The 25,531-nt window shown below is 36.8% G+C and overlaps 1 protein-coding gene across 3 annotated transcripts in view; it reads left to right on the top strand.

The window, feature by feature from the left end:
* Window positions 1-5,010: 5,010 nt before the first annotated feature.
* Window positions 5,011-25,531, top strand: part of ZNF280C (zinc finger protein 280C) — a 62,952-nt gene continuing 42,431 nt past the window's right edge. For 2 of the 3 annotated variants that reach the window (XM_053201686.1, XM_027054403.2), the window contains exons 1-6: window positions 5,011-5,166; window positions 12,820-12,865; window positions 12,985-13,031; window positions 19,266-19,412; window positions 22,300-22,365; window positions 22,467-22,600. In XM_053201686.1, the coding sequence (XP_053057661.1) occupies window positions 13,001-13,031; window positions 19,266-19,412; window positions 22,300-22,365; window positions 22,467-22,600 (378 nt within the window). In that variant the 5' untranslated portion in view covers window positions 5,011-5,166; window positions 12,820-12,865; window positions 12,985-13,000. Of the gene's footprint in view, window positions 5,167-5,247; window positions 5,811-12,819; window positions 12,866-12,984; window positions 13,032-19,265; window positions 19,413-22,299; window positions 22,366-22,466; window positions 22,601-25,531 lie in introns of those variants that run through there. The other variant, XM_053201687.1, reaches the window with a different exon arrangement.

Below are 25,531 nucleotides of genomic sequence, written 5' to 3'. Positions count from 1 at the left end.
TACTTTACTCCGAAAGGATGAAGGCATCAATACAAGTGCAAGCAATAGAATACCTGATTGGAGGTGACTTTTTAAAAATAAGAAATGTGTCACCTCATAAAATAAGTTTGGAGGAAGATGATTCCAAGGTTAGTTAATTGAATAGCTCAAGTACGTCATCAAAGGCCCAAGTGGATTTCTTTCTGCTTTGCCATCTCCAGCATGATGGTAATATTTCCTGTCATCTGTCAGGGCTATACCATGGCTTCAGCATTCTTTGGCATCAGATGCAAATAGAGGCATCCAGCAAAGAGGGATGATGCCTCCCAGACCTGTGATTCATTCCCTACACCCTCCCTCTAAACAAAGGAAGGAAAAATCTTTCAGGAGGCCTCTAGCCGAATTTCCCTTGGGTCTCATTAGGCAAAACTGTGTCATGTACCCATCTTAAACTAACTCCTTATAAAGACAATGAGACTAATCATAATCCACTCCTCATACTGAGAAGAGAAATCACCTTTCCAGAACATGCAACAGAGTAGGCTCCAACAACAATCATATTTTTCCAGAAATAAGGATAGGTGGCTATGGCTTGGGCCTCAATGAGATCCTTCACCTTCCCTCTCCACCACTTCAAAGGTTTGTACATATTCCTATCTACTGTAAAATGTTTCTATATCTATCCCTCTTCATCACCTCTAAATTGTCCTGTCTTTACCTAGATTCTGTACTATCTCAATCTGAGAAGTAATACCCCTCCACTTCAAGACCTGGCCCTCTATCTGTGTACTTGGTGTATCCTCGACATTGCTCTTGTCCGAGAACCTCACTCTATTCCTGAACCACACCTATAGGCTGCTCCAACTGGCACTCCATAACTGAGAATCAGAAGAGATCTGAAGCCCTTTTCTTTGTCCCAGGAGAATACAGATTTAAAGATTCGAGAACACTTTCAAACCCTATGAGATGGGGCAGGAGTGGTGGTGGAGAGGCAAAGACCAAGAACGTGCTTTATTGTGTCCTATCAGAATTCTATACCCAAAGATTCTCCGTCCCACTCTGGTATGTAGGACTGCCATGTGGCATCCACAGCCACTTGACTGGGGTCTTTTGGGGGCCACTTCCATTCTCCACCAGCCACAATCCCTTGGAAATTGAGTTTCACTCTAATTTTCTAATTTATCCTGGAGGAAATCCGAGAATGACTGAGAATGACTTGGTTTGAACTCAAAACTTGTTCCCTTTTCTTACATGCCATTGAGGCATTTATTCATTCAACAAATATTAAACTCTGTTCCAAGAACAATATGCTAGGGAGGCATTGGTGATGAATCAGGGTTCCCAACCTTCATGGATCTTACATTCTGGTGAGAAAAACTATTTTTCCCACAAGACTTGGCTTGAAATTCATGTCTCTCTGGCAGGGACCAGAATGGAAACAAAACCTGGCAGCAATGTAGAGTTATTAACTCTATACAGTACAACCCATGTTTTAATACTTCACACACAACTACTATTATTAGTATAAAGTATTTTGATCTTTATACAACTCATCACATTTTCCACTGAGGGCATTGTTTCAGTCACTGTTTCCAATGAGATAAACACTGTAGGATATACTTGTGGTACAATATGCCTTATTAACAGTATGTTTGTCATCTGAGTGGAATAGGCCAAGGATACAGATTACAGCAAACATGGAGCCAGTATCTGATCCAAATTTATGTACCATCAGCGTTGTTACCCTTTCTCTGCTCATAGTCAGGAATTGATCTGACTATTCAACAGAATAGCTTATAGATGTATTTTCAGGAGATAAAATATTTACTGTTACCTGCCCTCCTTTGGTTCTACTTACTGGGGAATATATGGTAAAATAGAATTTTATTTTCTATTTTAATGTTTCAAAATTCACCCAAGTTAATCATTCCTATATTTTCTCAGAAAAAAACAATTTTTCACAAAAAGTGCTACATTGTATGGAAATACAATACTGCTTTTTTATATGCCTTATAAATGCCCTCTATTCATTTGAGGAAGTCCTTAATTGTTTCTAATTTTCTAAAAATTTTTACCAGGAATAGATATTGGATTTTGTCGTATGTGCTCTGAATCTATTGGAATGATTGTATGGGTATTCTCCTTTATCCTGCTATTATAGTGAGTTACACTGATTGATTTTTGGATGTTAAATTAACATTGAATTATCCCAGAGGGTAAATCCTCCTTAGTCTGGAAGCATAATTCTTTTTATATGCTGTTTATTTTATTTGGCAATGTTTTGATAAGGAAATTTGCCTCTATATTCATGAAGAATATTGATCTGCAATTTTTAAAATTTTTTTTTTATTTTTGAGGGAGAGACAGAGCGTGCAAGTGGGGGAGGTCCCCTACTATTATTATATCGCTACTATTATTGTATTATTATCAATGAGATTCTTTATGTTCGTTATTAATTGATTTATATATTTGTGTGTCTCAAGTTGGGAGCATAAATATTTACAATTGTTAGATATTCTTGATGGATAAATCCCTCTACCAAACATTTAAAGAAAAATTGATACCAATGTTTCACAAATGCTTCCAGAAAATAGGATGAGATGCTTCGCAACGCATTCTATGAGGTCAGTGTTACCCTAGTACCATGACTAGAGAGAGACATTACAAAAAAAGAAGAAAAAGAAATGAAAATTGTAGACCATTATCCCTATGGATATAGACTCAAAAAAATCCCCCAAATTTCCCACTTTCCAAAAGTGGAAACAACCCAAATATCCATCACCTGAATAATGGATAAACAAAAATATGGTATAATCTATATAATGGAATATTATACAGCCATAAAAAGGAATGAACTACTGATACATGCTACCACATAGATGAACCTACCTCAAAAACATCATGATAGGTGAAAGAAGACAGACAAAAAAGCTTTATATTGTATGATTCCATTTATATGCAATGTCCAGAATAGGCAAATCTGTACAGACACAAAGGTGATTAAAGGTTTCCAGCGTATGTGGGTAGAAGGGAATTGGGAGTGGCTATTAACAAGTATGAGGTTTCTTTTTTGGGAAGAAGTAAATGTTCTGAAATAAGATAGTGATGGTTACACAGTATTGTGAATATATTAGAAGCTACTTTAAAACGGTGAGTTTTTTTATGCAAGTACCTCAATTTTAAAAATTGCCCCCCCAAAGGCTATATAGGAGTAAATCCTCATTTAATGGCAGTCCTGGGGGAAAAAAAAACACCAGTGGCCAGTTCATCAAAAGTACTAACAGAATGGTTTTATAGAAGCTCGGGGAGGGGTTTTAAGCAGAGTCAATCATTCACATAATTTCCCATGTGTTAAGTACATTCTCACTTTGTATTATAGTTGGGCTTCTTGAGTACATTTCCTTTTGAGAGAAAATTTGCCAACCAGGTTTCTGGTCTTCTTGGTTGTTATATTTTCCACGAAAACAGAATAACTTGCATTGGAATTTTGATTTGGTTTATAAATGTTTTCTGATCATCCCATTGAGGAGAAATTGACCCTCCCCTCTACTAATTTTAGTTTGGATGTGGAGCCTCATGACACTTTATACACTAGGAGAATTAGAAAGAAATTTTATTACTCAAGGAAACTCCCTGGAGAGCAGGAGGGCCAAACAGGACTGGCGTGGCTTGAGAGAGACAGAGAGAGTGCACTGGACCTTTATAGTGTCTAAGGTATGGAACTGGGGAAAAGCTTCCCCTCATGGGCTGTAGACTTACAAGTTTTAAATTTCACACCTGTGCCAAAGGATATGGCAGGCAAGCTACAGTTAGTTGCCAGGTTTTTTTTTTTTAACGTTTATTTATTTATTTTGAGAGAGAAAGGGAGGAAGGGAGAAGGGAAGAGAGAGAGAGAGGGAGGGAGAGATTCCCAGGCAAGCTCCACACTGTCAGAGCCTGATGCGGGGCTCAATCCCACTAATCATGAGATCATGACCCGAGCTGAAACCAAGAGTCAGACACTTAACTGACTGAACCACCCAGGCGCCCCTAGTTGCCAGTTTTAAATGTTCCATCAGCACCAAAGGAAGAGGCTGGCTGGAGAGTTGCAAGTTTTAAATTCCCCACCAGCACCAAGGGCAGGCGTGCCAGGGCTGTAAATTTGCTAGTTTAAATTTCCCACTAACAACAAATGAGAAGGCACTGGGCTTTTCTATCAGCCTCTCTAGAAGTGGGGAGCAATCTCTGAATGCCTCAAGATTTAGGAACTTTTAACTTTCCATATTTGTTACTTTATTCTGTCCTTTTCTGTAAAGCTTATTTTCAGTACCAATAGCAAAGGACAGTATAGATGAGAAAGAAGAAACTAATTTAAATAGAAGAATTGGTAGGATTCAGTGACTGAACTTATGTGTGTGTTAAGGAACTAGTGAAACAAGATTCTAAGTCTGGGTAACTCGAGAACAGTACCACTAGTGCCACAGACTTTCTGAAGTTCTATTGGTAGAGGAAACTTTCTTAACTGTTCAGAACACACATATTTAGAAAATGTTCAAGCAGTATCTTGGCAAATGTTTTTCTTGTAAATGTATATTTTTCTTAACATTTTAATAACTATTATAGATATCTATATGACAGGAATAACAAAGAGTTGAAAGCAAAGTTATATGGTTTAAAACAAATTTACTGGCAAAATTAACCAATAATTTAAATAATCTAACTTTTATTACTTTTATACATCTGGTTTATGTCTTTGCCTCTAAGGCACAGTATTTTTTTTTTTAATTGGTGTTCCTAACTCTTATACACAAGGAGCACATTTTCAGGGTGTGCAGTCCAAATTTCAAGAATGCAACTCAGGATGAAGAGTAGATTCCCTGAGGACGTTGGCATCAGCCTAGGACCCTCACCCTGTCCCTCTGCCTTCGAGAATGTGTAAGTCCGGGCACATGTCCGTGCCGCCCTCCCTGATCGGTTAGAAAAGAAACCCGGATGTGCATGGGCGGGGAGGAGCTGGCGTCTACCCATGAGGCAGTGCGCGTAGTTATACATTTCTGCCTTGGTCTGAGGCGCTCATTCCGCGCTGGGAGTCGTCGCGGCTGCCGCTGTTTCGGCGGCGGCCGCCTAGTGTTTTCGCGCTCCTCCCTTTCCTCCTCCTCCTTCTCCTCCTCCTTCCAGTCCCAGTCAGGGCGACCTGCACTGCTCGCGGTAAGTGTCCCCCGCCCCCGCCTGCTTAGGCAGCGGCTCTGCCACACGGCTGTGGCCGCATTTCTCCGAGGGTGGCCGCATTGCTCTGAGGGTGGCGGCAGCGGCCCGGCTCTGAGGAGAACAGGTTGAGGGTCCGGTTGCCGGCGTGTGTTGCTGGGATCGCCCAGGGAGCGGGGGAGGGGACGAATTTGGCGGCGCGGTGGCGGGTGGGCCACCATCTTGCCGCCAGCCCTGGCGGGGGAGGGATCGCGGAAAGGTAGCTGCTCGGCGGCCGGCCGGGTTCGGAGGCCCGCTCACGCCATGGCCGGCCGGCCGGCCGGCCCGCCGCCGCTGCCTCCTCACCGCCCAGGGCCTGTGCGTCTGTCAGCGCTCAGCCTGGTTTTCGCTTTTCTTTCTGGTGGCAACTCCCTTTGGTCTTTTGTATATTTGATACAAATGTTTGGCGGAACCACAGAAGGTTCCGAACTTTCTGGCTTCAGGGCCCCTCGGGCTCCTCCTTTCAGCCCTTATACCCCCCATCCAGGTTACCGTTCATTCAGTGCTGATACCCTTGTTCTTGCCAAAGGAACTGTGCTCCTCGTCATAGAAATCGTGCTCCATTCAGTTATTGTCTAGAAGAGCCCTAAGGAGAAACGTGGAGTTAGGTACCTAGTTTTTAACAGTACAGTTTGTACCTTTTGCTGAGAAGAAAACAAATGTTTCATTTTGCGGTCTTATCCTTCTCTAGACACAGAGGGAATACCTCTTAACTTCTCTCAAGTTTTAATGCTTTTTAAAAGGAGAAATCAGAGAAGAAGATGTCAAGTGAACCAGCTTCTGCAAGAACGGGGGATGTTCATCCAGGGGATTCTCTTTGTTTGCAAATATTTTTTAGTTTTTTTAAAAAAATCTGTGAACTTAAAATTTGCTTTTATTGTCTTCAGATTTGAACTGTGAATTTAAATATCTTTTAGTGTCATTAGACATAAAATGTAAACCAAGAAATAGAATTTCAAACTACAAAAGTCTTCTAGCATTTGTGAGATGCCCTGTTTGGGGGGTTACTGTAAAAACTCAAGCTGCCTCCTTAAGCAGAAACTTTACTGAGCTTATGAGGGAACTGGTTTGCTTATAAAATTAAGTTAGGGCTGTGTGCCCTTGGTGCTTTAACATCTGTACAAGTTCTGTCATTGCATCTTGCATTTGTATATTTCATTGACAGTCCTTTTAAGATGAGCTGTGGAGTGTTGGTAGAACTGTTTAGAAAGTGAGAAAATAGCCTCAAGGAGAGGACTTTCCCTGAGGTCACTTTGGATAGGAAGTGATAGAACCTAGGTCTTCTGACTCCTCCAATGCTCAATTCACTATAACATGCCCCACTTTTCATGGGAATGAGGTGGTCAAGGAGAATAAGCAAGGACACTCACTTAAAAAAATATAGGAGACATTTTTCAATTCCCCTTTCCTTTATATTTTCATTTTAAGACTTCGTATCGTTTCAACTTTGTAGTATTTAAATAATAAATAATATCATTGTTTCCAAGCATGTTGAAAAGTTGAAAAACAGCTCATTCTTCCAATAACCCATTTTTCCATCAGAAAAAGTTCTGATGTTGAAGGGCTCCAAATTTCAGCTTCTCTGTTCAACCCATTTTCCTCACTTGTTTTCTAGTCCAATGTGATTTCTTCAGCCCAGTGTTTTACTACCCAGCACCAGCTTTTTAAATAGAAAAGCAGAGTAAGCAGAAAGAGTATATAATTCTGTACCCCTGCTTCTCTCCAATTTGTTTTCTTTATTCAAGAGGACATTTAGAACCATATCAAAGAATTTTTTGTTATATTAATTGGACAGGAAAATTACTTAAATGAAAAGCAATTGTTATAAATAGAAAGTAATCCATAGTTTTAGTGACCGGATATAGGAACTTATATTGAGAAAACCTGTTTTGTTATTCCAAAAGTAAATTTTCAAAGAACAGAAATATTTATGATACATTCAGTAATTAATATAGCCCTGAATATTTTTTTCTGTACTCCTGCTTCAGAGAGGGACTTAAAAATGTTTGGTTTTCAGTCAGGTTTTAAATAATGACTCGGGGAGATGTGGTTTACTCATTTGTATCAAAAATGTGTTTTTGATTCATTCTCTGCAAAGCAGTTTTCTTTTAAGGAGTGGTTTTATTAACCCTCAGTATGTCAAGAAAAATAGTTGTCACTGTGTATCATCTGGATAAAATGGACCATTTTTATTTTATTTTTTATGTTTTCTTTTTAGTGCTTATATGCATCAACATGTAGTATGACTTTCAGTACAGAAGGAAAAGTTTAGTAAAATAATGTGAAGTACTGTACAATAATTTTTCACATGCTTTATTTAGTGTTCCCAATAGTGCTGCAAGGAAGGTATTACTGTTTATTTTACAGGTAGAATAACTAAGCTCAGAGAGGTTGATTAAAAATCCTATAAGTTTGGGGTGCCTGGGTGGCTCAGTTGGTTAAGTGTCCAACTTCAGCTCAGGTCATGATCTCGTGGTTTGTGAGTTCGAGCCCTGCGTTGGGCTATGTGCTGACAGCTCAGAGCCTGGGGCCTGCTTTGGATTCTGTGTCTCCCTCTCTCTCTGTCCCTCCCATGCTCATGATCTGTCTCTGTCTGTCTCTCAATAATAAATAAACATTAAAAAAATCCTATAGGTTTGGTGATCATAAAGTGGTAGATTCAAAATTCCCAGTTATTCAACCCCTATTTCAAGTTTTTTCATCATTGTACTCTACTTTTTTTCTTGATATTTTCCCTAGTGGATAAGTTTTACTCCTATAAAATGTGCATTAATTAATAAGCATACTTCCTGAGGTTACTTTAGTAATTAGTGATTATAGAATATTTTATGAAGCTTATATAAAATATTTATCATATAATTTGGCTTTGAAAAGCCAATTAGTCTTTTTCTAGGTTATGCCTTTTATGCACTACAATAAAAACACAGTCTTATAGGTAAAATATTTACCCTGAATATGATATACAAATTACTTTGCAGAAAGTAAATTTTATTCTTGTGTCCCATCCCAAAAACTAACATAAAAGAAAATGTTTTAAAATATAAGCAATCTTTGCAAAGTATTATGTTAATGAACTTTAATCTTAGTGTCAACTAGGTGTTTTCTACGAATAGCTGAAATATGAAAATCAACAGACAGAAAAATTGAAAACCTAAATAAAATTAGGGAGAAAATAGTAAAGTTATTAAAGAAATGTCTTCTCAAAATGTGCCTGGACTAAATGGGTTCAGACTTTCAAAAAATAATTCCCGTAATATGAAAATTTCTTAAATAAGAAAAAAGGTGAGCCTATGTTTTTCTTCTAAATAATATGTTATTTGTTCCCCAAACCTGGTTTGAGAGTTTGAATTGTTTAGATGCCAATGAAATTGTCTAAGGAACTAAGGTATAATCCATTGTTTCTTGCATGTGAGTACTGTACCAATTAATTTCTATTATAAGAAAACATTTTCACAGACCTCTTCCTACTAAAAATGTTTAAAATATCTCTAGAGCTCTTACACGATCATAAAATAGTCCTATAAAACTACAAAATCAATACTATTTGAGTCAACTTTAATACATTGAATGGATAATACATTTTGATGAAACAGAGTCACTGCCTGCTTATTATTGAGTTTTTCATACCTATCTTAAACAATAGCAAGATTTTTCTATTTGAATCTTTTCAATACCATCATTTCTGTAGCTAACTATACTGTCATTTGCCCTTCATTTGGTGCAAATTCGTCACTTAGATATTTTCTTCCTATGTTCTTGAGTTTGTTACTAGCCAGCAGCATTAAAATTGGTAGTACTTGATGAACATGCTGTAGTAAAGACAGACAAAAACATGAGTATTAATATGCTCCAACAATTCCACTTCTGGGTGTTTATCCGAAGGAAATGAAAACAATAACTCAAAATGATATTTGCATCCCCGTGTTCACTGCGGCTTTATTTACAATAGCCAAGACATAGAAACAACCTAAGTGTTAATCCATTGGGTGAATGGATAAAGAAAATATGGTGTATAAATATAAAATGGACTATTAAAAAGGAAAGAAATCCTACCATTTGTGACGTGGATGGACCTTGAGGGTTTTAATCTAAGTGAAAAATCAGAGAAAGACAAATACTATATGATCTCACTTATATGTGGAATTTTAAAACAAAGGAACTTATAGAGAGCAGATTGGTGGTTGGGGGTGTGGGATGGGCAAATTGGATGAAGATGGCCAAAAAATCTTGGGGATGTAACGTATAGTATTGTGACTACAGTAATAAGACTATGTTGTATATTTGAAAGCTTTTAGATAGAACGAAAATTTATTTTATTTTATTTTTTTAATGTTCATTTATTTTTGAGAGAGAGAGAAACAAGCACTAGCGGGGGATGGGCAGAGAGAGAGGGAGACACAGAATCCGAAGCAGGCTCCAGGCTCTGAGCTGTCAGCACAGAGCTGGACATGGGGCTTGAACTCGTGAACCACAAGATCATGACCTGAGCTGAAGTCAGATGCCTAACCAACGGAACGACCCAGGTGCCCCAGAACAATATATTGCTTTAGAGCTCTCTTGCACCATCTTCTATATATCTATTTTCCCCAGAGGTCTATTAGTTTGAAAAATATTGGGGTATAAGCCATTGGTAAGTGTATTATTACTCTTGAATGCAACTACCAGAAACCTAGCTCAAAGTAGATTAAACCATAAGTGAACAATTATTCCCTTTTTTAACTGAAAAGGCTTAATAATTTACTTCGAGCATGGCTAGCTTCAGGTGTTTAAATGGTGTCATCAGAACTTGAATATCTCCCTACCCTACCCTCTTTCTCTACCGCCAGAATCTTAAGGCTTTGCTATTTTTTTTCTTGGTTTCTTTCTTAGACATTCTCTCTCCACACAGTGACTCCATTACTCCCAGGCTTATATCCTTCCAGCTTATTATTTTCTTAACAGCTTTATTGAGATAAAATTAATATAACATACACTTCACCCATTTGAAGTGTATAATTCAATGGTTTTAGTATATTTACAGTGTCATGTAACCATCACTACAATCAATTTAGAACATTTTCATCACCCCTGAAAGAAAACCCATATCCATTGGGAGTCACTCCCCATTTCCCTCCAATCCTTCCAGCCCTAAGCTGTACTTTCTCTCCTTATGACTTTGCCATTTCTGGACATTTCATATAATGAAGTCATACAATACATGGTCTTTTTGCTGTCTTCTTTCACTTAATATGTTCCCAAGGTTCATCCATATCATAGTATGTGTCAGTGTTTAATTTCTTTTATGACTGAATATTGTTCCATTGTATAGGTATATCACATTTTATTTATTGGTTGGGCATATGGGTTGTTTCTACTTTTGGGCTATTATAAATAATGCCGCTACACACATTCCCATGTATAAGTTTTTGCATGGGCATATGCTTTCAATTCTCTCTCACTTGGAGTGGAATTGCTGTGTCATATGGTAACTATTTTTAACTTTGTGAGTGACTGCCAAGTATTTTCCATAGTGTCTGCACCATTTCATATTCCCACCAGCAGTGTATGAGGTTTCCAATTTCTCCATATCCTTGCCAACACTTGTTATTATCTGTCTTTTTGATTACAGCCATCCTACTAGGCATGAAATGCACATAACATACAGTTTACCGTTTCAACTAATCTATTAATGTTTTTTTTGAAAATATCATAGACTTGAACTCTTAAAAGTGAATCTTAAATATGTAGAAGCTGAAACCATAAAATATCTAAATAGTAAGTATTTATACAGGCAGTCTCCCAAAAACGATCGTATTCCAAGAGGTCTTTCATTAGTTACTTGGAATTCACTTTTGCCCCATAGGAACAGTGTATTATGGGCATAGTAACTCTGAGTTAATAGCTGAAGTGGAGACTTCTGTTCTGCCTGTTTTGGTGCCAGTTCTGAGTTACAGAACGTAGAGACCCTCTGGAGTTGCTATTATGGGAGCTCTAAGATCCTCATTGCATGTTTTGCTGGGTATTTCATTTCTCTAACAGATTAATCTCCCACAGAATTCCCTGCCAAAACTCTGATGAGAATTTTTTGTGGTGATAGTTTTGGAGGGCTTGATTACCTTACTGTATAGCACAACTTTAGATGAAGTTATGATTCTAATGGCATCTGGGGATTTTTGACTTGTTTTGAGTGTTTATGAATGTACCAATTGAAGCTCCTTGGTGATGGTTATGGGCCTCAAAATTCATCTCTGTAGATATAGGCAGTGTATATGACTTGTTTATATAAACTACTTGTACATTTAGTACTAATTTTAGGCTATTTGTGCCAATAGACATTTTATTTGAGCATTTAATAAAAGTGTTATACATGAGTCTCCATAGGCTATGTGGTTATGACTCTTAAAAAAAATCCGTATTCCTGGTAGCCATAGGTCTTTAATGCTGAGCAAGAATTGACATGGATTTATCTATGTGACATATGCATTACCTTAATTCTAGTTTAGGGAGAAATGGTAACTATTCAAGTAATTGAGTTAAAGAGATTTCGGTAGTCAAACTTCAACAAGGGAAATTTACTTAAGTTCAGAATTCACTTGAGATCTTTGTGATAGTAATTCAAACATTTATACCAATAACAACTTCTGGAGTGAAAGTAGGTTTTTTTCCCTTTGGTCTAATTCAGTGTAAATAATTTGGAATTGGAAAAAGCAGGAAAGTTTGCTTTTGCCAGTCTGAAAATAAAGACGCATGTGAAGACTCAGCTCTGTTCATCCTAGTACTTTAGGTATCTGATGACTATTTTTTAACTTTTTTTGTTTTATAACTGAAATAGTTTTTTACAACATTTATTTTGTCTGCAAAAAAAAAGTGTGTGTGTGTGAATTCAGAACACAAATACCTGCTTTAAAGAAAACAATTCAAAAATTTTTGATAATGTTTACTATAACAGCTTTTTTTTAAAAGCTCAAAGAACTGTAGATATATTAAATTGTAATCTTCTGAAGGCAAGGACTATGCCTTATTCATCTTAACTTTTTCCCGAGAATTGAGCACATCATTTTGAACACAGAAGGCAATGAGTAATTAATTATTTTTAATGAGTTTATCTATGATGAAGTATATACAACTAATTTTTTGTTTCTTGTAGTTAGTGTGAATAAGAAATAAAAATATATAAACTAAACATTTTTTAATGTGTTTTGTAATAATTACATTTATTTCTGAAATATGAAGAATAAGTAATGGTTAAAGATTGTCACTTAGCATTTCAAAATTTGGATTTACTAAAGCATGTATATTACATGTATTAACTAAAATACATATTTTAGTTAACTAAATGTATTAACTAAATACATATTTACTAAAACATGTGTTAGTCATATTTACAAAAAGGTATCTTTCACAATTTATTTGCAACTTAACAATCGTCAGATTTCTTCAAGTAATAAATGCTTAATACATTCAGCATTTTATTTATTAAATTTTCATTCATTCACGAATAAGCCAATCATGGAAAGTGAGTAGCATATGTATATCAAACATAATAAATTCAAAAGGTAAACTTTTTGTAGAACAAGATTAAATGTGTGTACATTTAACAAATCCACCCTAATAGTAGTTATCCTTATTTTTTTATAGGGCAGAAAACTAAGACCTAACTTGCTATCTTGTCTGGAGTCATATGGTGAGTTTGCTGGAGATCAAGATTAGACCCAAAAATTTCTGAATCCCAAGTCTCATGTTTCAATATTTGGTGTTAAAGTAACTCATAAAATTGATTGATGTCATGTGTTGGTGTCTTAGGTGACTCTGCAACTTGATGGATGACGACAACCCTTTTCCATCAAAAAGTAAGTATTGCTGTTGCAAGTGATACCAATGTGCATGGCTTTTATACTGATAACTTTGCTTTATAATAAAAGGTGAGAGAAGCAGTGATAGGCACATTTTTTAAAAAAATACCAAAACACTTAAATTGATAGAAGTAATACATGTGCATAGTAAAAAAGAACAATATACAATAAGAATGTCAGTAAAGTAGAAATGAAGTGTGTCTTCTTCATCTCCAGAAATAATTACTATTACTGGTTTGGTATACATTATCACAAACTTTTTTCTATGCATAGACAAAAAATAAATTATTTCTAAATAAGATCATACTATTTATGCTATTATGTGGCTTTACATTTTTTTTACTTGGGGCGCCTGGGTGGCTCTGTTGGTTGAGTGTCTGACTCTTGATTTCAGCTCAGGTCATGATCCCAGGGTCATGGGATCAAGCCCCATGTCAGCGTCTGTGCTGAGCATTGATCCTGCTTAAGATTCTCTCTCCTTCTGCCCCTCTTCCCCACTCGCACTCACACTCTCTCTCTCTCTCTCTCTTTCTCTAAAATTAAAAATAATAATAATTTTTTTTTTACTTTTTTACTCTACAATCTATATTGAATATGTTGACAATGGTAGTACCCAGTTAAAAAGAATGAGGAAGATCTATGTGTTAGACATGGTATCAAGACCATGGTATCAACATAGATATAAATGATTTTTTAATTATCTGCATACATGAGTGTCCCTCATTTTTTTTTAATTTGGCATTGCCTGACTGCCTAGTTTCTTAGCTTGTTGATTATCATGTTAAGTGTCAGTGCTTATTCAGTAGACTTCTGTGTATAGGAGGAGATACAAAGGAAGAAGAAAATATGTTTTTCATTCTCACTTCGGATCTTACTTTGGAGTTAGATGCATACAGTTAAGAAATCCACATTAAGGGGGCACCTGGGTGGCTCAGTTGGTTAAGTGTCCAACTCTTGGTTTTGGCTCAGGTCATGATCTCACAGTTTGTGGGTTTGAGCCCCACATCAGGCTCTGTGCTGACAGTGCAGAGCCTACTTGGGATTCTCTCTCTCCTTATCTCTGCCCCTCCCCTGCTCACTCTTTCCCTTTCTCTCAAAATAAATACACATTATTTTTTTATTTTTTTAGATAAAGAAATATTAAGAAATAGTGAGCAGGGGGCGCCTGGGTGGCGCAGTCGGTTAAGCGTCCGACTTCAGCCAGGTCACGATCTCGCGGTCCGTGAGTTTGAGCCCCGCGTCAGGCTCTGGGCTGATGGCTCGGATCCTGGAGCCTGTTTCCGATTCTGTGTCTCCCTCTCTCTCTGCCCCTCCCCCGTTCATGCTCTGTCTCTCTCTGTCCCAAAAATTAAAAAAAAAAAAAAAAAAAAGAAATAGTGAGCAGTTTGAGATCATATATAGTAAGTCTGGAACTGCATGGCATAGAATGTCAATATAGTAAAAGGTGGAAGAAAAACAGGTCTACTGGTTTACTAAGGAGGTTGTAACTGAACCAAGAGTTGGGAATTAAGGTACTGTTGAGTATCTGCTTGAGGTTAGGTTAGGTACTTTATATGGCATTTTCCTCAATCTACATTACCACTTCCATTAGGTAGATATTGTACACATATTAGAGGTAAGAAAACAGATTCAAGTAATTTCTCCAGAGTCACATCATTAGAAATGGTGCAATGAAGATTTGAACTATTCAATTTTATGTGAAGTCCATGCTCCTACTATACTCAACGTGGACAGTATAAGGTAAGGAGGGAAGATATTTTAGGTAGAAGAAACAATACAAATGGGAGGTCCAGGAGACACAATGAAGATGGTGTTTTCAAGTATTCAGGATATGTAAATGATAAACTATGAATTACTCTTTATTTGACTTAGAGCATCCTGTACATATGTTTTCAAAGTAAAGTTAGAAAAGACAGTTTGTAAAATTGGTTACATTTGGAAGGGTGGGACGGTTTTTGTTTTGTTTTGTTTTATAGTAAGTAAATCACCAAACATTAAACATTATGCAAGAAATGATTTTGGCATACCTATATAGAAGAGCAAATTAAGTTTAAATAATTTTAAAAGAATAGTGCTAATTGATTTGTTAAGGTGTTTCTTTTGTATGCCATCCCCACATCATCGTTTTCACACACTAATTCTGAGTCAAAATTAGAAATGACATTTAATCTAGCAAAATTATGTTTAGAAATTATTGCATTTAAAAGGTAAAGATATCATTGTCTTAAAAAACAGATGATCATTGTCTAAGCCAGATCCTGGAGTTATTGTTTTGTTACTTTTTAGTTGTCCCCCCATCGGCAGGCATCTCACTCCACATATCTAGTACCACTTATATCCATCCTCCTTGCTATTATATTAAATTAGGTGCTTCCTCAATACCTTTTTAAAACCATAACAATACATGCATAGTTTTAAGAAACAAATAATCTGAAAGTTATAAATTGTATAACCACAGTTTTTGAAGGGTAAGAATGAGAGGTGTGTGTGTGATCTGGATGTATGTATTCCCTATTTTTTCAGGCATTCCCTTTCAATGGGTTAGCTTTTTTCTCATAATTATTTCCGTATTTCCAAATTTTTAACACATATGTGTACTGCTGTCTCTTCAATCGATTTTTTTGCCATTATCTAATAATTTTTTTTTATCTAACATGAGGATTTTAGTTTTCTTACACTTAGCCCTCCCTCCAAGCATCTTTCACTGCAGTTATAGCTCAAATTTTGGTTAAATCATTAAATGTTTTTATTACGATGACTGTAATATTGTTCACTGATGAGCATAGTACTATGGTATTAATACGCTATGCATACATTGCCTTTTTCTCTTTTTTATATACTCAGAAATTCAAATATTTCATTTTTTAAAATTTGCCAGAAGTTATATTGTTTATTATAGTTGACTAAATTTGCTAAATTTCATTAAAGTCTATAGCCAAGTCTTCTCACACCCTTTTGTAGCTTCTTAATTCAATTTTCTATATGGTAAAACTCATCAGGTAATCTAACACTTTGTGTGTGTGTGTGTGTGTGTGGTCTCCTGGAGACATTCCTCCTGGGAGTAATGTTCTCTTGTTCTACTCTGGCTGGTTGTTATCTAGACCCATTGAACAGCTATTATCTTGGGACTTTCCTTTGTCTTGGTATTGTGCTGAATGCTACGATTTCTGCATTCTGTATCTTCCTCCTTCCTAAGTCCCATATTTTGGTGGATTCTTCCTAAGAAAGGAAGAGTGAATAGGGGGTAATTTTCTGTGATCTTGGTGATCTTTATTTTTGATGAAAGAATATGTACCTCATGCTTGATGAAAATCTTGGCAGGGCACAGAATTCTAAATTGAAAATTATTTTTACTAATACTCCTGAAAACATTATTCTAACTTTCTTTCTGATTATAGGATAGTTTCTATGTCTAGCATTCACAAATCTCGTGATATATTCCTATAGTGTAGATTTTTTTCTTTTCAATCTGGACATTTATGTCCTTTAGAACTAAGAATTTCTTTTGTATTTTTCCTTTGATTACATCCCCTCCCCTTTTTTTCTATTAATTTTTTTGAAACTTCTTTTAGGTGACATTGATTAGTATATATATATTTTTTATCTTTTAAGTCCACTTATGGGACATTTATTCAACTTTGGCATTTGGGTTTTGGGGCTTTTCTTTTACTGAATTTTGGCTGTCTTTTTAATCTTTTTGTTTTCTGCATGTTATTTTTTATAATCTTATTTCTCTGAAAATGCTAATTACATTCTAATAACTTTTTTTTGAATTCTGTACTATCTCTTTTTTTTTTTTTTTTTAAGATCTTTTAACCTGCGGGGCACCTGGGTGGCTCAGGAGATTAAGTGTCCGATTTCAGCTAAGATCAAGATCTCACGGTTCATTAGTTCAAGGCCCACATCAGGCTCTCTGCTGTCAGCGTGAAGCCTGTTTCAGACCCTCTGTCCCGCTCTCTCTCTCTCTCAAAAAGATTTTAAAACATCTTTTAATCTGTTTTATTGTTTTGGTTTTTCACGTTGGAGGTTTAGTCCTATTTCTGGTGCTCATTGGCGTGTCCATATTTAACAATGAGGCACTAAAATGTTTCCTCGGAACTCTGAGTGCTTGGTCAGCACTTGTAGGCTGGTGGTACTAACAGTATGTTCTTTGGTTAGTTTCTCCAGGTGAGAAATGTCTAATCTTTCCTGGGATGGAATAAACCTCACCTTAAGTCCCCTGTTTTCATTCTAGCACCTCATTGCTGCTTTGCTGTGTGCCTAGTGTTTCTGAAGCTGGTTCGGTTTTTCTGGTAAAAATCTAACCTATTGCCTCTTGTTTTTAGTTTATCTCCGTTTTGTTAATGTAAAAGTTTATGAGTTTTTTTTTTTCAGATATAGTTAGGTAGTTAATAGGTATAATCATATTTTGTTAATAAAACTGAAACTCATTTTGATTGTTTTTGACTATTCTTTAAGTTTTTATTTAAATTCTAGTTAGTTAACATACAGTGTAATATTAGTTTCTGGTATACAACTTAGTGATTCAATACTTGAATACAACACCTAGTGCTCATCACAAGTGCCTTCCTTAATTCCCATTTCTTATTTCACCCATGTCCCCACCCACTTTCCCTCTGGTAGCTGTTTGTTTTCTATAGTTGAGAATCTGTTTCTTGGTTTGCGTCTCTCTCATTTTTCCCCTATGTTCATTGCTTTTGTTTCTGAAATTCCACATCTAATTGAATCATATGGCATTTGTCTTTCTCTGACTTATTTTGTTTAGCATAATACTCTCTAGCTCCATCCATGCCATTGAAAATGGCAAGATTTCATTCATTTCATAGCTGAGTAATATTCCATTGTATCTTTATATACCACCTCTTTTTTATCCATTCATCAGTTGATGGACATTTGGGCTGTTTCCCATAATTTTGTTATTGTAGAAAATGCTGCTATAAGCATAGGGGTGTATGTATCCCTTTGAATTAGTATTTTTGTATTCTTTGAATAAATACCTAGTAATGCAGTTGCTGGCTCATTGGGTAGTTCTGTTTCCAACTTTCTGAGGAACCTCCATACTGTTTTCCAGAGTGGCTGCACCAGTTTGCATTCCCACCAGCAGTGCAAGAAGGTTCCCGTTTCTCCACATCCTCATCAACACCTATTGTTTCTTATTGTTGATTTTAGCCATTCTGACAAGTGTGATATCCCTTTGTAGTTTTCATTTGTATTTCCCTGATGATGAGGGATGTTGAGCATTTTTTCATGTGTCTGTTAGCCATCTGTAGATCTTCTTTGGAAAAATGTCTATTCAGGTCTTCTGCCCATTTTTTAATTGGATTGTTTTTTGGGTGTCGAGTTTGATAAGTTCTTTATAGATTTCTGATACTAACCCTTTATCAGTTATGTCGTTTGCAAATATCTTCTCTCATTCCATAGGTTGCCTCTTAGTTTTGTTGTTTCCTTCACACTACAGAAGCTTTTATTTTGGTGAAGTCCCATAGTTTATTTTTGCTTTTGTGTCCCTTGCCTCAGGAGACATACCTAGTAAGAAGTCGCAACAGCTGATGTCAGAGAGGTTACTGCCTGTGTTCTCCTCTAGGATATTGATGGTTTCCTGTCTTATATTTAGGTCTTTAATCCATTTTGAATTTGTTTCTGTGTATGGTGTAAGAAAGTGGTCCAATTTCATTCCTTTGCATATTGCTGTCCAGTTTTCTCAACACCACTTGTTGAAGAGACTCTCTTTCATTGGATATTCTTCCCTGGATTTGATTACTGAAACTTTGATGTTTCAAGTTTTTCTTGGATTTGATTATTCTTTTTTAAAATATTTATTTTTGAGAGAGAGAGAGAGAGATCAGGAGAGGGGCAGAGAGAGAGAGACAGAGGATCCAAACTAGGCTCTGTGCTGTCAGCACAGTGCCTGATGCGGGGCTTGAACTCACAAACCTGAGCCAAAGTCTGACACTTAACCCACTGAGCCATCCAGGCAACCCTTGTATTTGATTATTCTTAACATTTATTGGCCACTACTGATGACTAATGTTACCTGTTACTTAGCCAGCTAGCTTAATTTTACTACTATAGATCTTAGAGATTGAACTGAGTTTCTTTTGCTATCATGTACTGACTGCAAATATCAATTCAGTAATTAATATTAGGATTACTAAAGTAGATCTTAAATATCATGCTATGCGTTGCAAAAAAAGTTACTCAAAAATATGTTTCTCTCCTTTTGACATTTAGATAATTCAAAAATGGCAGAACTCTTTATGGAATGTGAAGAAGAAGAGCTAGAACCATGGCAGAAGAAAGTAGAAGAAATTCTGGATGAAGACGATGATGAGCTGATCTTTGTTGGAGAGATATCAAGTTCAAAACCAGCCATTTCAAGTAAGCATTTATTTCAGTGAAGTAAAGTTTTATAGAAGATGCAATTTCTATTAGAAAAACCTGTGGGCTGTCTTATCTGTCCTTGTTATTCTGTAAGGAGTTGGAGCACACAGGTCAGTAAGAATTGGTAAGAATCAGAGGGAAGATGTGGTTGAGGACTTGAGTAAGGAGGAGAGAGGTTAAAATATCATTTGAAAAAAATGAAATGTTAACTAAGTTAACTAAAGGTTAAGATTACCTAACAGCATTGTAAGCCTTCTAAAGTTGGAAATCGTAAGTTTTAGTGGAGCTGAGTAGCCTATTCACCGGTTTTCTTTTTCTCCCTTAAGCCCAAATACACCTAGAAAAGAAAGCTTTGGAATGTTTTGCTTGAAATATCAGAATACTGGGTGGCTGGGTGGCTCAGTCGGTTAAGCATCCAACTTCAGCTCAGGTCATGACCTCATGGTTCATGAATTTGAGCCTTGCATCGAGCTCTCTGCCGTCAGCACAGAGCCCTCTTTGGCCTCTGTCCCCTCTCTGCCCCTTCTCTGCTCGTGCACTTTGTCTCTCAAAAATAAGTAAAACATTAAAAAATAAGGGTGCATGAGTGGCTCAGCTGGTTAAGCATCTGACTTTGGCTCAGGTCATGATCTCGTAGCTTGTGAGTTCAAGCTCCGCGATGGACTCTGTACTGACAGCTCAGAGCCTGGAGCCTGCTATGGATTCTATGTTTTTTGTCTCTCTCTGCCCCTCCCCGGCTCATGCTGTCTGTCTGTCTCTGTCTGTCTGTCTGTCTGTCTCTCTCTTTCAAAATAAATAAGTAAATAACATTTAATAAAATATCAGAATGTTAAATACGTTTGTGTTAGTCTCTGGGATGCTCACATACAGGCAACTGCCTTAACACAGTGTCATCTTGATTCACAGCTACAAAATGAACAGGCACTGCATGATTCTCCAGTCTCTTGTTTGTGTACCAACATGGGCTATAGTTTTTGGCCACACCCATCTTCCAGCAACTCTTGATTATATTCATGAAGGAAGGAGGGTCTGGTCTTTAGCCACTGTGCTTGGACAATGCAGGCAGTTAGCTTACTTAATTATCATGGCTTTTTAGTAGAACATGTCCAGTAATTTTTTGGATTGTTAGATTTCAGTTAGAGTAATTAGTCTTGACGCTGTGATAATGTTATAGTGAAGTTGTTGATCACACTTGTTAAAATGTCCAATCAACAATGTGTAAAGTGCAGAGGAGCAACATAGAGAATTTCAAGGGAGAAAGAGGAAATAGATTCTTTTCCTTTATATTTACTTTTTTTAAGCCAGGAGAATTTTGCAAAGAATATAGCCAGCATACCAGTGTTCTCTTATTTACCATGGCAGTACATTATATTGTGGTTAAGACATGAGTTTTTAATTTTTTTTAAAGCCCAGTTCTTGCTTTTCTTGACTCCAAACTTGGTATAGCACTTCTATTCAGTTTTATCAGAGATAGAATAATTTAATTTAATTCTCAATATAATTTCCTGTAGCAAATTGAGAAGTGCCAAGTGGAATGCCACTTCAGTTATAAACTGAAGTATGTTGGCATGTTGGTTGCTGACAGTGGAACAGAATATTATAATTATTTCCTAGTTGTTGTGATTATTTTTATCCTGAGCTATTACGATATTTCAAAATTATTATTCAAATAATTCTATTGAAATCATGGTAGTTCAAGTCGGATTTATATCAATTGTAGGTAACTTAACAGTACTCAACTAAAATAGTATGTATTAGTTTTAAGTAATTCTATCTAGAATAATGTGTATTAGTTTTAAGTAATTCTATCAAAAAGAAAGTTGACCTCAGTGAAATTTCTCTTCTAAATGAACTCGGAATTTAAATGAATTTATTGATGTTTAATTTTTGAGCCAAAAAATATTTTTGGCATATGGACCATGAGCTAAATATTGATATAGAACCATCATAAAGTTAGGGGTAGCGGTAAAAAGTTGTGTTTGATAGATTACAGTCACCAAAAAGTACTGTAGGATTGACTCTTTAATGGTTTGAGTAAATACCTACCTTAATTTATGAATGAAAACAGTATCAAGTTGTTTGAGCAGATTTTTCTCCCAGAAGACTTCTGTGGTGCCTAGTCTTAGAGAACTGAATTTCCGTTTTCTTAAAACAACCCTATTTTGTGTGACCCTTTACTTTACAGAATTATTCTATGAAATCTAGCTCTTTTCCCCTAGAAGGGGAAAAAGGAAATATTTTGAGGTTTTATGTGATTTTTAAAATTTTTTGTACCTTTTCCTGATTAGCAATTTTAAGCAAATGTCTGCTCTTCCAAAATTGTATTTGATTCAATAACCTAGAAGTTATGGGTTTGCATGGGTATAGGAGTGAACAATCTTTAAAAAAATTTTTTTTACCTTTTATTTATTTTTGAGAGAGAGAGAGAGAGAGCAAGTAGGGAAGAGGCAGAGAGAGAGGGAGACACAGAATCCGAAGCAGGCTCCAGGCTCTGAGCTGTCAGCACAGAGCCCAATGCGGGGCTCAAACCCACAAACTGTGAGATCATGACCTGAGCCAAAGTCAGACACTTAACCCACTGAGCCACCCAGGCGCCCCAGGAGTGAACAGTCTTAAACTGATTCAGAGGGTCATGTCAGGCTCAGATTGACTTTTGGTATAATAGTAGGTTTAAGACACTCTGGTAAATTCTAGGTTAAGTTTAGTCTGTGGTCTTCAGTAGTGTCCCCTTCAGAACTCAAGAGCAGTGGCACAGATAATCTAATCAGCTTGCCCATAATGAAACTTTCAGGCTTTGGGGTATATACTTAAATTATTAGTTGTATATGGATATATTGGGAAATTTTTTTCTATTATCTTAATATATATTTAATTCTACTTGTAGATATTTTGAACAGAGGTAACCCCGGCTCATCTTCAAAGGGAATAAAGAATGAGACACTCACTCAAGGTATGGTATTATTGTACTGATTTTAACTCTAAAGTGAAATATTTTGATAAAATTGGTTGTGTGGAACAATATTCAATATACTGTGTAATTTTAAAATGCAGGTGTTACTGATACATTCAAGCCTACAAGTCAGCACTACAAAGATCCAACATCAAATCCAGTGGCTGCCTTGCCTAGATTTCATCCTGAATCTAAATCTTCACAAAGCTCTGTTATTCAGAACGTGTCTAAACCTGTAAGTGTTTCTGAAACTACACAATTAGCTCAGGGACACATTGGATAGTATAATATCCGGTTAGAATTGTGGACTATTATAGCTAGTCACCATTCCATTAGAAGCATAATCGCAATCAGAGAACGTCAATATCTTTATGATAGCTCAATCAGTACCCAAAGCAATAACTGTAGGAACTAGCCAACTTGTCAATATCAGGTAATATGCTTAAATAGGTAGAATATTGAAAACTATGCTATCTAAAGGTGAGTAAAAAAGATCAGTAATGATTGTTGCATACTGGCAAAATTCTTAAGACTAACTGAACCAAGTATTCTTATTTGGGAAATTGTTCTGAGGTCATTGTTCCTGTTTATTCTGAAAACATACTTTCATGGCTTAGCTTTTATTTTTTTTAAGTTTATTTATTTTGAGAGAGAGTGCATGTGTAAGCAGGGAAGGGAGAGGGAGAGGGAGAATCCCAAGCAGGCTCCACACTCAGCGGAGAGCCTGACATGGGGCTCAATCTCAAGACCACGAGCTGATATCAAGAGTTGGATGCTTAACAGACTGAACCACCCAGGTGCCCCTTTGTGGCTTAGCTTTTAAAACTTTTAACAGATATAATAGTTAATGGTAATATTTAAGGTTTGTTATTATGGGTCCTTATTCTAAATGCTATATGTAAATTAATTTCATTTAATTCTTATGATTTCTCTATGAAGTAGGCATGATTATTATCCCCATGTTATACTTGAGGAAACTGAGACTCAGGCTAAATAATTCACTCAAGGCCATATAGCTGGTAAATAGATTATGGATATGGGATTTCAATCCAGGTTAACCCAGAGGTGTTTTGGTTTTGTTTCTTGTTTGGGGGGGGGGAGTTTAAAGCTTAAAAAAAATTTTTTTTCATGTTTATTTATTTTGAGAGAGAGAGAGAGAGAGAGAGAGAGAGAGAGAATCCCAAGCAGGTTCTGTGCCATCGACACAGGGCCTAATGCGGTGCTCGATCCCACGAACCATGAGATCATGACCTGAGCTGACATCAAGAGTCGGATGCTTAGCCTACTCAGCCACCCGGGATCCCCTAGCCCAGAGGTTTTAAAATATGCACGTACACACATCCATCCATACATTTAGCATTGCTATACATAGAAACATTGCTTTAGAGCAGTGTTATAGTCCGCATACCATTGGCATTCCCCGAGACCCTTTCAGGGGTTTGTGAAGTTAAAACTGTTGTGATAATTACACTGAGACATTTCCTCTTTTCACTGTCAGCATTTGTACTGATGATGCAAAAGCAATGGAGGATAAAACTGTTGGTGCCTTACTATGAGTCAAGGCAGTGGCACCAATTGGGTGCTAGTAGTTTTTGTATTAGTGACCACCAAACACTCACAGAAAAATTTCACTTTCACTTAAGAATAACCTTGAAGATGTAATAAATTACTAATTTTATTTTTTTAATTAAAAAAAGTTTTTAACGCTTATTTATTTTTTTGAGACAGAGAGAGACAGACCATGAATGGGGGAGGGTCAGAGAGAGAGGGAGACACAGAATCCAAAACAGGCTCCAGGCTCCGAGCTGTTGGCACAGAGCCTGATGCGGGGCTCAAACTCACAGACTGTGAGATCACGACCTGAGCCGGAGTTGGACGCTCAACTGACTGAGCCACCCAGGTGCCCCTTAAATTACTAATTTTATTAACTCTCAGTCCTTGAATACACTTCTTTTGAAATACTGTGTGTGATGAAATAGGTAGTATGCATAAATGATTTCTGTATCTACAGTATAAAGGTTTTCTTGAGGAAAACCACTTGAATTGTAAGTTGAACTAGCTGCTTTTTTTTTTTTTTAATCCAAAGACATTTTTGTTTGAAAGGATGATCGGCAAAGCACCATGTATTAATTATTGCTGCATAACAATAGGATCACAAACTTAGCAGTTTAAAGCAATATGCAGTTATTATCTCATGGTTTCTGTTAGGAGTCAAGGCATGGCTTTGCTGGGTCCTCTGCTTCAAGGTCTCACAAGGCTGCAGTCAAGGTGTCAGCCAGAGCTACCATACCATTTAATATTGCTTCCAAACTCATATGGTCATTGGCAGTATCCAGTTCTTTGTGGGTCATCAGACTGAAGGCATCTGTTTCTTGCTGCTGTTGGCCAGAGACTGCCCTCAGTTCCTTGCTGTGTAAGCCTTCCTAACATGATTGGTTGCTACCTCAAAGACAGCAAGGGAAAGTGAGTCCTTAGCAAGACGAGCTATATACCATAATCATGTACATTCTATCACATTTGCCATACTCTGTTGGTTAGAAACAATCACAGGCCCAATCCACACTCAAGGGGAGATAACACAGAGTGTAAATATTAGGAGGGAGTCATGGGGGCCACCTTTAGAATCGCCGACACAGTTTTTCAGTCCTCAAAAATGTACAAAGTGTGCCTGTCACAGAAAAAAAAAAAACAAAAAACCTGATAGTATTCTTGCCAATGATAAGATTTGAGCTTTCAAGCAAAAATTAGATTTTTGTGGGGGCATCTGGCTGACTCAGTCAGAGGAGCATCTGACTCTTGATTTCAGAGTTGTGAGTTCAAGACCCATGTTGGGGGCTTTAAATAAAACTTCTTTAAAAAATAGATTTTGGGGGCCCTGAGTGGCTCGGTTGGTTAAGGGTCCGACTCTTGATTTCGGCTCAGGTCATGATCTCACAGTTAGTGAGATTGAGCCCCATGTTGGGCTTCGTGCTGACAGTGCAGGGTCTGCTTGGGATTTTCTCTCTCCCTCTTTCTCTCTCTCCTTCTTTCTCTGCCCCTCCCCTGCTTGTGTGCACACATACACACTCTCTCTCTTAAAAAATTAAATTTTAAAAGATAGATTTTTGGAAAACTTGTCTCTGCATTCTGAAACAATTATCAATAATAATATGAGTTCTGGAATAGT

This window comes from Acinonyx jubatus, chromosome X (assembly GCF_027475565.1).
Source record: "Acinonyx jubatus isolate Ajub_Pintada_27869175 chromosome X, VMU_Ajub_asm_v1.0, whole genome shotgun sequence".
Classification (NCBI taxonomy): domain Eukaryota; kingdom Metazoa; phylum Chordata; class Mammalia; order Carnivora; family Felidae; genus Acinonyx; species Acinonyx jubatus.
This window is presented reverse-complemented; position numbering and strand designations above follow the sequence as displayed.